General features: G+C 44.7%; 1 protein-coding gene across 1 annotated transcript in view; it reads right to left on the bottom strand.

The window, feature by feature from the left end:
• Positions 1–3,202: 3,202 nt before the first annotated feature.
• SLC22A16 (solute carrier family 22 member 16) overlaps positions 3,203–11,011 on the bottom strand; it is a 32,433-nt gene continuing 24,624 nt past the window's right edge. The window contains exons 7-8 of the mRNA XM_068550840.1: positions 10,129–10,228; positions 3,203–3,400 (exon numbers count right to left, since the gene is read on the bottom strand). Coding sequence (XP_068406941.1) covers positions 3,203–3,400; positions 10,129–10,228 — 298 coding nt within the window. The remainder of the gene's footprint in view (positions 3,401–10,128; positions 10,229–11,011) is intronic.

The following is an 11,011-nucleotide window of genomic DNA, read 5'->3' as shown; positions in this document are numbered from 1 at the left end:
ATATTTGCAAATGAAGCAACTGACAAAGGATTAATCTCCAAAATTTACAAGCAGCTCATGCAGCTCAATATCAAAAAAACAAACAACCCAATCCAAAAATGGGCAGAAGACCTAAATAGACATTTCTCCAAAGAAGATATACAGATTGCCAACAAACACATGAAAGAATGCTCAACATCATTAATCATTAGAGAAATTCAAATCAAAACTACAATGAGGTATCACCTCACACCAGTCAGAATGACTATCATCAGAAAATCTACAGACAATAAATGCTGGAGAGGGTGTGTAGAAAAGGGAACCCTCTTGCACTGTTGGTGGGAATGTAAATTGATGCAGCCACTATGGAGAACATTATGGAGGTTCCTTAAAAAACTAAAAACAGAACTACCATACGACCCAACAATCCCACTACTGGGCATATACCCTGAGAAAACCATAATTCAAAAAGAGTCATGTACCACAATGTTCATTGCAGCTCTATTTACAATAGCCAGGACATGGATGCAACTGAAGTGTCCATTGACAGATGAATGGATAAAGAAGATGTGGCACATATATACCATGGAATATTACTCAGCCATAAATAGAAATGAAATTGAGTTATTTGTAGTGAGGTGGATGGACCTAGAGTCTGTCATACAGAGTGAAGTAAGTCAGAAAGAGAAAAACAGATACCATATGCTAACACATATATATGGAATCTAAAAAAAAAAAAAAAGGTCATGAAGAACCTAGGGGCAGGACGGCAATAAAGACGCAGACTTACTAGAGAATGGAGTTGAGGACACGGTGGGGGGAAGGGTAGGCTGGGACAAAGTGAGAGAATGGCATGGACATATATACACTACCAAATGTAAAATCGATAGATAGTGGGAAGCAGCCGCATAGCACAGGGAGATCATCTCGGTGCTTTGTGACCACCTAGAGGGGTGGGATAGGGAGGGTGGGAGGGAGGGAGATGCCAGAGGGAGGAGATATGGGGATATATGTATATGTATAGCTGATTCACTGTTATAAAACAGAAACTAATGGACCATTGTAAAGCAATTATATTCCAATAAAGATGTTAAAAAAAAAATAGGGGCTTCCCTGGTGGTGCAGTGGTTGAGAATCTGCCTGCCAATGCAGGGGACACGGGTTTGAGCCCTGGTCTGGGAAGATCCCACATGCCGCAGAGCAACTAGGCCCGTGAGCCACAGTTACTGAGCCTGCGCCTCTGGAGCCTGTGCTCCACAGCTAGAGAGGCCGCGAAAATGAGAGGCCCGCGCACCGTGATGAAAAGTGGCCCCCACTTGCCGCAACTAGAGAAAGCCCTCGCACAGAAATGAAGACCCAACACAGCCATAAATAAATAAATAAACCCAAAGTTAAAAAAAAAAAAAAAAGAAAATACCAAATATTAACTAAGATGAAAAATCTAAATGACAATAGAACAACAGGCTGAGTTTGAAGGAATAAAAGAAAAAGAGACAAAATAAGAGATGAGAAAAAGGATTAAAAAAAAAGTCTTCCTCCTTTCTTCTCATATCCTCCTCTTTGTTTTGTTTTCTTTTCTTTTAAAAAAGGAGAAACGTTTTTGGTTTTATTTTTTATTTTACAAGTGAAAAGGCCAAGTGAAGAATTGAGTGATTATCCAGGGAACTGAATTAGTATAAAAATTCTAAATAGTTCAGGTCAAATCTCTTTTTTTCCCCATAATAACGCTTTTTAAACAACAGTATCTCTACGATTGTCTTAATCTTTCACTTGCCTCTGCAGATAACACTAATGCTTCATCAATTCTAATGTACTGGACCTAAGACATATCCAACAGCTAAATTTCAAGAGCAAAGGAAAAAATAATGAACTTCTGATGAAACCCAAGTGAAGAAAATACCCAAAACCTATGGGAAACTTATCTAGAATGCAAACTCTTCTAACAGATAATGTTATGCCATAATTTTGCAGCTGAAATGTTCAGGATCTTAATCTATTTTTGTGAAATAAAAGTGAAGTTGAGGAAACAAAATTTATTACTTTAAAAAAGTAAAATCTTTCTATAAATTATTTTTAAAAGGCAAGAATAATTTAAAAAAAATTTTTTTAATATTGGGAACAGATCCAGATGTCAATTTCTTAGATGATCTACAAACTTAAAAAGTTTGCGGACTTCCCTGGTGGCGCGGTGATTAAGAATCCGCCTGCCAATGCAGGGGACACGGGTTCAAGCCCTGGTCCGGGAAGATCCCACATTCCTCAGAGCAACTAAGCCGGTGCACTACGACTACTGAGCCTGCACTCTAGAGCCTGCGAGCCACAACTGCTGAAGCCCGCGTGCCTAGAACCCGTGCTCTGCAACAAGAGAAGCCACCGCAATAAGAAGTTTGCGCACAAAAAAGAGTAGTCCCCTGCTTGCTGCAACTAAAGAAAGCCCACGCAGCAATGAAGACCTAACACAGATATAAATAAATAAATAAATATCAAGTTCCCTTAAAAAAAAGTTTGCAATACACTAAAATGCCACAGCTTCTATGTACAGGGAATGAGACTTATGGAGAGCATTTGGTAAATTTAGGAAAAATCAGACTGTCAGGCTAGAAAACTCACTCCTGGCCCCTAGCAGATGTGTGTCCCTTAAGTGGGCCAAACACAAGCACATGTGTCTGCATGTTCAAGCCCTCTTCCTTCAGAGTGCTGGAAAGCAAGATATCTTTTTTTGTAGCTATAATTTTTATGGTTAGACAAGTGTTTTTTGATGGGGCATTTCTGAATGACTTGAAAACTTGACTTGAATTTAGAGCTATGATTCTCCTAAGAGAGGAAGGAATAGCAGAAATAGAATCTTCGAGCGGCTTTGTCAAAAGAAACACACTCTCACATGCCCCCTCCTCTTCCCAGTCGACAGTCCCGGTGTTGGGGGAAGGGCATCCTGATACTGAAGGGAGTGTGCAGCAGTCCCTCAGGCCTGCAAGAATCAGTGACACAGAAGAACAAATACGGAAAAATATTTTGTGGCAATAAGAAAGCAGTGTAAAAAAAAACGCAAATTCTCATCTTGCTTTTTATTTCTTCTACTTTTACAAAACCATTGTTTCAAAACTTTCTTACAAAATTAAAAAAAAAGACACATACACATGACATGCAGGAGATGAGAATAATGTTCCTCTAATACAAAAGCATTAAACAATATTTCAGGTGCTACACAGCACGTCTGGCACATTTATTTATTAAGACCAGAATCCTCAGAGTTAACCACGGCGATATTTTCTAACACAGTATTATCGGCTGTGGAAAGTAATTTGCCTGAACTGCTCTCTTTTTCAGTCTCCTCCCAAGTAGTTGTCAGAGGCTTCCCAAGGGTTTCTGGAAGCATGAATGTTAGCACTCCACTCACGAAGGCCAAAGTCCCAACAAGCAACTAGAAGGAATTAAAAAAAGAATAAGTGACACATCGAGAAAGAAGTGTATCCTTCAGAGAATAATCATTTCTGAACCTTTTTCAGAGGGCAATAGAATTGAATTTGACGTAACAGTTGTCATTTATTCCTCAGTGAGACCTTTTGGTTACTTATGCTGGTCCAGGGGTTCTTTAATTTGTTGACTAGGCTTATTAATCTGATCACTCATTAACCACCTACTAAATAAATCCCAGCTACAACCTGCATTATTACTCGTGTAGGCACTGTCCCAGGAGCTACACAGGGGGAAAAAAGTCCCTGCCCTGTCTTCCCAGACTCCAGAGTCTCACGGGGAAACCCAGAGTCTTGGATTTGGACTTGACGGCCAGGGACTGTCTTAGTCAACCCTGCCCCGGCCCAAAAAATTGACATGCTATCAGCATTCAATAAATGGTGGGGAATGAATGAATGCATGCATGCACAAATGAATGTTTCAATGAACCAAAACCTACAGGATTTAGGGGGAAACAAAACAGAGGCAATGGAAACTAGCTGCTACTATGGGGGAGGGGTGGGTCCAATTGATTTCCTGTAAAAATTCAGTATTTCTTAACTTTCCAGGTTTTGACACATAAAAGGCAACCTTTTAGACTAGCACCAAGGTGTCTGCTTTTAAAAATGAAAATCACATTAAAAACTAAAGTCTGCATATCTATTCTCTGTTGATCACTATGTAGATTTTGGGTGGATTTTAGAACTAAATCTCTATATGGTCTGTAAAAACTTTGTCCTTAGATAATTTAAACCCCTTTAGCAAAAAATACTGCCTGGGAAGACCCCATAAAAATAAATTAAGGCATGGTTTTTCTGATAAATCTGCATACTTGGTGCTTTTACAGCCTCTGAGACACAGTGCAACTGTGACCTGCTGTGAGGCTACATCACTAACAGACGTGACCTGGGAAGACAGCTCCTTACTTTGTTTGCAGAACACTGACAACCGAAATCTAGAAATATATGAGTAAGCCTAGAAGCAGTAACAGAATCTAAAGTGACATTGCAAAGGATGTAGAAACCCCAGAAAAGCCCTCTGCCAGGGTCTGAAAAACACTGAATAAGTCTAAACAAGAAATAGAATCAAATGGAAGATCCAAGACAAGACTGGATTTTCCTTTTTAACTTGGTAGTAAGAATAGTCAGGCACTAAACAAACTCAGAACCCTCCATCTCCTCTCTCACTCTCAGCAGAAGACCTGGTCTCCCACGGCCCTTGGCCAGCTCCCCCAACCCCCCTACATGAATCCCAAAAACCTCCTCCCTCCCCCCTCCCCCCCCACACCCCGGCCAGGAGGAGCCTTTGTCGCCTCTCACCTCCTCCTGTGGGTGGGAGGTGGAAGGGTGCCGGTGGAGGTGAGGTCTTCCTCCATCAGTAGACCTCCCTTCTTACCCGCTGATTTGTTTTTTTGGAACGCATCAATTGGATCTAACTTTTTAAAAGATCTGTATTGGAGTATGGTTGATTTACAATGTTGTGTTGGTTTCTGCTGCACAGCAAAGTGGATCAGTTATACCTATACATATATCCCCTCTTTTTTAGATTCTTTTCGCATATGGGTCATTACAGAGTATTGAGAAGAGTTCCCTGTGCTATACAGCAGGTCTTTGTTGATTAACTACTTTATATATAGTAGTATGTATATGTCAATCCCAATTCTCACTGATGTTTGATCTTTTCCTTTCCACTGGCTAGCTTCCCTCGGTAAAAATAGAAGTTCTTGAGCCTCTTATAATTTCTGTACCCACTCTGCCCAGGAACTTGTACTTGCGACCTGTATGACCCTGGGCAAGTGACTTAACTTTCCTGCTCCTCAGTTTCTTTATCTGTAAAATGGAAATAATACTACTACCTGTCCCCAAAGGACTGTTGAAAGGATTAAATTAAGTAACACATTTAGGGCACTCAAAACAGGACTGGCTTATGTTAAGGAGTCAATAAATGGTAGCTATCATTACTACTCTCGAGTCTTTTGAAACAAGCAAAAGAGGCCCTCTGCCTCAGCGCACACCCAATGCAGCCCCCAGCCCATCCTCTCCACAGCGCTCACTGCTTCTCCTTCCATCCTGCCCCCCACAGCATGGCCCACTCCCACCACTCACAGAAGCTGCTCTTCCCAGGCCACAGATTCCTAGCTGCCAAACCTGATGCACGTTTTCCTGTTCTGCTCTTTCTTAGCCGCTGTCCTGTCCTGCCTTCCTCACCTGCCCTCCTCCTTTGGGTTTCTGGTCACCTCCCTGTCTCCCCGGCTGCTGCATCTCAGTCTCTGCCCTGGACCCCTCTTCCCATCAGGCTTTAAATGCCACCGTTCCCAGGGTTCTGCTCTTCAGTCTCCCTCACCTCTTCATAAGCTGACTCCCAAATCTGTACCTCCCATGCGGGTGTCCCCTGAGCTCCAGACCTGCCTCCTGGACGCCTCGCCCAGCCTCTGCCGTCAAGCAGGTACCTCATACTCATCACCCACAATTCAAGTGCACTGTCCTTCCCCACCTCAACCTTGTTCCTCCTCCTGGGTTCCCTCCAGCCCCGAGAACAAACCTCCCATCCCTCCAGCTGCCCCCCTCCACCATATGCAAACTCATCATGGGTCCTGTGGATACAACTTTTCCATCCTGTCCTCTCCAACCTGCCTTTAGGTCTGAATGTTCTTCTGTTCTGCTCTCCTTTGAGATCATGCCCATCCTTTCACTCATATCTCCTGGCTCCCTCAACCCACCCTGGGTGTTAGCAGTAATGCTTGCACCCAAACTCAAACTGGCCAAGTTCCTTTTCCCTCTAAGTTTTTGCCTTCCTGTTTCCTCGGCGTGGAACTCCCTTCTCTCCTCCTCCACCTTGCTGACTCTCACTGGCTCCTCCAGACACAGATTAAAGCCCCCTCCTCTGGGAAGCCTCCCCTCTGGCCCTAGCCTCGGTTGGTAGCCCTTGCCTACAACCCCATAACCCCAGCATTTCCCTACCACAGCCCTCTTCTCTGGGGCTTCTGCCTTCTGCACCAGACTGGACATCTCTCAGGACAAACGCTGTTTCTTTCATCTCTGCTGCTCATCACCTAGCAGGGAGGCTAATTCAAAATCAACACTCAACCTTTGCCAAATGAGTTCATGAATACAAACAGGATATGAATTAGGTGTCCACTTTTTTCCCTTAGATTACTAAAACAATGATGGTTGATAATAAAAGCAACAGAAGGAGTGATTTTCATGTGCTTCTTTTTGAAAGAGAAAATATAAACTTATCTTCTAGATTACCATTTCTATTCCTCAAAATGAAAATACTGGCTCCCTAGGCAGTTTGACACCCATAAATAAGCTGAACGAGAAATTTAATAATTTATTTTTTTACTCATTAAAAATAACAAGTAACATCTGCTACATCCAAAGGACGTACCTTCACAGAATACTTTTGCAAATATACACAAGACCCTGCTGACAGAGGTTGTCCTGGGGAAGGGGGGACCAGGGCCAGGGTGGAGGAAGAACTTATTTCTCTGCATCTCTTTTAGGACTGTTTGTTTATTTGTTAGACCTATACAAAAGGCATGGTATTTGGGTTTGAACCCAAGTTCTGTCACTTAAATAGGGATAACAAAAACAGTACCTGCATTCTGTGAAGACTACTTTTTGTAAAGCACTTAAAATAGAGCTTGTTACATAACAAGCACTATTTAAGTACCTGTTAAATAAAATTTTAAAACCCCTTTAACTCTGTAGTCCATAATGGACCGTTATGGATGTCCTTTAAAAAAAATCTTTATTTGGTTTCAGTGATTTTATAGCAGTTTGCTTTTATAGATTTGTCTATCTTCTTCTGTGTGTCTTAGCTTATTTTTAAAAACATCTTTTCCATTTTTATCTTTTATTTATTTAACAAAGAACATAAAGTGCTAGCACAAAGGAGATGCTTCTGGAAAAGTCCATGACCTAAAGAGAGTGGTGGATTCTCCAAAACTCCTTCCTGTGTAGGCCAGACCCAACGCCCCCAATTAAGCAAACTTGACTGAGTGCCTGTTGCTGGGACATGAGAGAGAACCATGCTGAGCCAATGATTCCCAAAGAGCAGACGCACACCACCTGTGTATGCCAGGTGATTTTTTTTTTTTTTTTTAAGGACGTCTCAAACAATTTGTTTTACTACTTATGAGATTGTTAGTGTATTTTAGAAAAACATGTAACTAGTGTAACACCCATGATTTCACTGTTATTGTTGCTTAGGGCAAAGCTAAATTTTAAAAGCCATTCTATTTGATTTAAAATATTAAGTAAATTATAACATGAATGGCACTCAAGGTGAGAGAAATGCTCCGCTGGACCCAGTTTTGGGTACACAAAATGCCCTATCCTGCAAGAGTTCAACAGTTTAGCTGGGGGACAAAGACATACATGTGAATAATACAGCCAGACAGCGGGCTGCGGAAAGGGTACACACGAAATGCTATGCAGACTTGGGAAAGGGAGAGTTTGCATCACTGGATCTGGGTGGGCTTCTTAAAGAAGTGGGGTTTGCTCTGGTCTTAAAAGAGGTTTAGCTGCCTCATCTAAACCCCTAGAGCTTTGGGCCTTCCACTAGTCGTCCGGCAGAGGCAGCGCAGGAGGATGAACTAGGAATGAGGCAAGTGGGTCCAGGTCTGGTCTCATTTCCCCAGCCATGCAAGTCACAGCCACTAAAGCTCCAGGACACCCTCATCCAGAAGAACCTGGTGAGGCCGTTGCTCTCCACGAAGCCCAGGAAGACGCTGTGAAAGGGCCTTCATAGACATACTGGGAAGAAATCACTGCCTTAACGCATCTTACGGTCCTGGGAGCCCTCAGGGCTCTGACCCAGATGGAGTGCAAGCTTCTGAGGCAGCCTGGGTCCTAAAAGTTCTTGGATTTACCTCTTAAAAAGGAAAAAAAAAAAAAGGTCTATATCTGTCTATCTACCTATCTACCATAAAATATGGTACAATTTTTTTAAATGCATAAAACAAATGCACAGTTTAAGAAATAATTATAAAGCAAACACATCATGGTCTTGATCACCCACAAGAAAACACTGCTTGCACCCCAGAAGCCTCCCCTTCTCTCCTCCACAGGTGGTCCTGGTTTAGTCAATTAGCCTTATCTGCTTTTCTGGTTTTAACATTACTTTCATGGTTACAGAATGTATAAAGCTGGTCCCATTCTCTTAAAAAAAAAAAAAAGATACATGAAGTTTGGGGCGGCGGAGGAGCATTCTCTGCAGAGGGGATGATCAGGCAGAGGAGGCAGGCAGGGATGAATGAGAACAGGGTGTGGAGAGGACGGGGAAGTGTGTGAGGAAACAAAACAAAATAGGGAACGTGGGCAGGGGGTCAATCTGGAAAGGCCGTGAGTGTCAGGCAGAGTTTGGGTTTTGCTCTGAAGGTGAGGGGCAGTTGGACCAGAGCTGCGGTTCAGCAAACTACTCTGATGGGGGCAGGGAGGCGGGGGCGTGTGCAGGGAGGGAACCAGGGAGGCAGGCGGTGATGAGGGGCTGGACTGGAGGCAGGTGAGTAGGCTGGTTGTGAGAGAGGAGAGGACTCGGTGTCGTGGGTTGGAGGGGGTGGGAGAATAAAAAGTTGGTGCTCAAGTGTCACGATGCAGGCCACGGACTCCTACCGCAGAGCGGAGACGGGAGGAGGAGGAAGGGTAAGTCACCGGCCGGCTGGGTGTGGGAAACGGTGAAGCTGTTAAGTCGCCCAGGGAGAATATCCTTGGGGCTAGTGGGTCTGCAGCTTGGAAGAGAAGTCAGAATCAGGAGAGATTACCCGCGCAGGGACTGAGAAAGACAGCCAGAATGGCTCTTGGAGAATGAAGCAATCAGAAGAAGACAGGAGCACAGGAGGAGCCCCAGAGGGGACAGCCTAGAGAGAACGCGGACCAAGAAGTCCCGGAGAGGGAGCCTGGAGGGGGAGGGAGGGCCGGCACACCCAGGGCTCTCCCCTAGGTGGTGCAGCCCCTCAAGGCCACTCCCCACATTCCCCACTGTCCTCAGCTCCCTGCCCCCTCCCCTCCCCCCATCCTCCTCCTGACCCGGCTGTGTAACAGTGGTCCGCGTGGTTTCCCAAACTCTCAGCCCAGCCACGAGGACACGTGCAAACTGCACAGAACCCCTCGCACACTTCGTCACCAGGCGGACGGCTCACACTGCCGGAGCCAGGAGGAGGCATGCAGGCAGCCTTGCCTGTGAAGAGCCCCTCAAGTTTCGGGGAAGCTGGAAACCCCGGATCCCTACACCTCTCCACCAGACACCACTGGGTCCTTCCGGGAGCAGCAGCCTCCAGAACTGGCCTTGACCAGCCATCACACGGTGGGAACACAGAGGCAAGGGCTGTGGGTGGGAGGCAGCCTGCGGATCCAGACAGAGGGGCGCAGGCTCAGAGACCAGACCTCTCCCTGCGCAGTCCCGGCTGATGATGTGCTGAGGAAAAGCCCTGCCCTGGCTGGCAGAGCTGCAATTGATTAATAGCTCCTAGCCGGAGGCGGGGCGGGATGGGGAAGAGGGGGAGAAGGCAATCAACGAACAAGAAAAACAGCAACCCACCACCCTACTTACCAGCTGGTGAGCTGTTAATTAGGTTTCTATAAACCCCCATAACCGAATTATAAATTGGCTTCCAATAAATAAAAATATAGAAGGCAGTCAGCTCTTCTGCCTCGCCGCTATCTCAGTAAAGTTCTATAAACTGATGAACACCTGTGGCATGAAGATCCAAATGCTGGAGAGGTAAATGCAGAATGGGGCTGCGATGCTCCCCACACGGCCCACCGTGCTGCCACTCCCCACAGCCAGCGACCTGGAAACACGGAGAGTATTAATACAGCAGCAAGAACAGAAGACAAGAAAGGCACAGGATGCAGAGAGTGAGGGAACAGCTGCCCAGAGCCCCTGTCCACCCTTCCAGCAGAGAATAAATAGTAAAACTTAGCTTAATATACTTGGAAATAATTTTACCTTAATTTTTTAAGAATTGTTCATGGGGCTTCCCTGGTGGTGCAGTCGTTGGGAATCTGCCTGCCAATGCAGGGGACACGGGTTCAAGCCCTGGTCCGGGAAGATCCCACATGACGCGGAGCGACTGAGCCCGTGTGCCACAATTACTGAGCCTGCGCGTCTGGAGCCTGTGCTCCGCAACAAGAGAGGCCGCGATAGTGAGAGGCCCGCGCACCGCGATGAAGAGTGGCCCCCGCTTGTCGCAACCAGAGAAAGCCCTTGCACAGAAGCGAAGACCCAACACAGCCATAAATAAATAAATAAATAAATAATTAAAAAAAACAAACAAAAAGAATTGTTCATGATTCATATTCACATTCTGTGAAATAGCAATGTAAACAAGCATGCAGATAATTCAAGACAATTCAAGACCAAAAAAAGAAGGTAAACCAATCATCATCAGCTATGCAGATGAGGCCCTTACATATACTCATTGAGTCTAATATTGCGGATAACATCCGCCTTCTAGAGCAGTAGTTTATTTGGGGTATGGAGTGGGGATTTGGGAAACCAAAAGATTTATATCTATGGAACATCCTATTTCAATTTTTTAAAGTCAAGCAATATCTTAATGTGCTTTCCTTTA

This window comes from Eschrichtius robustus, chromosome 9 (genome assembly GCF_028021215.1).
Source record: "Eschrichtius robustus isolate mEscRob2 chromosome 9, mEscRob2.pri, whole genome shotgun sequence".
Taxonomy (NCBI): domain Eukaryota; kingdom Metazoa; phylum Chordata; class Mammalia; order Artiodactyla; family Eschrichtiidae; genus Eschrichtius; species Eschrichtius robustus.
This window is presented reverse-complemented; position numbering and strand designations above follow the sequence as displayed.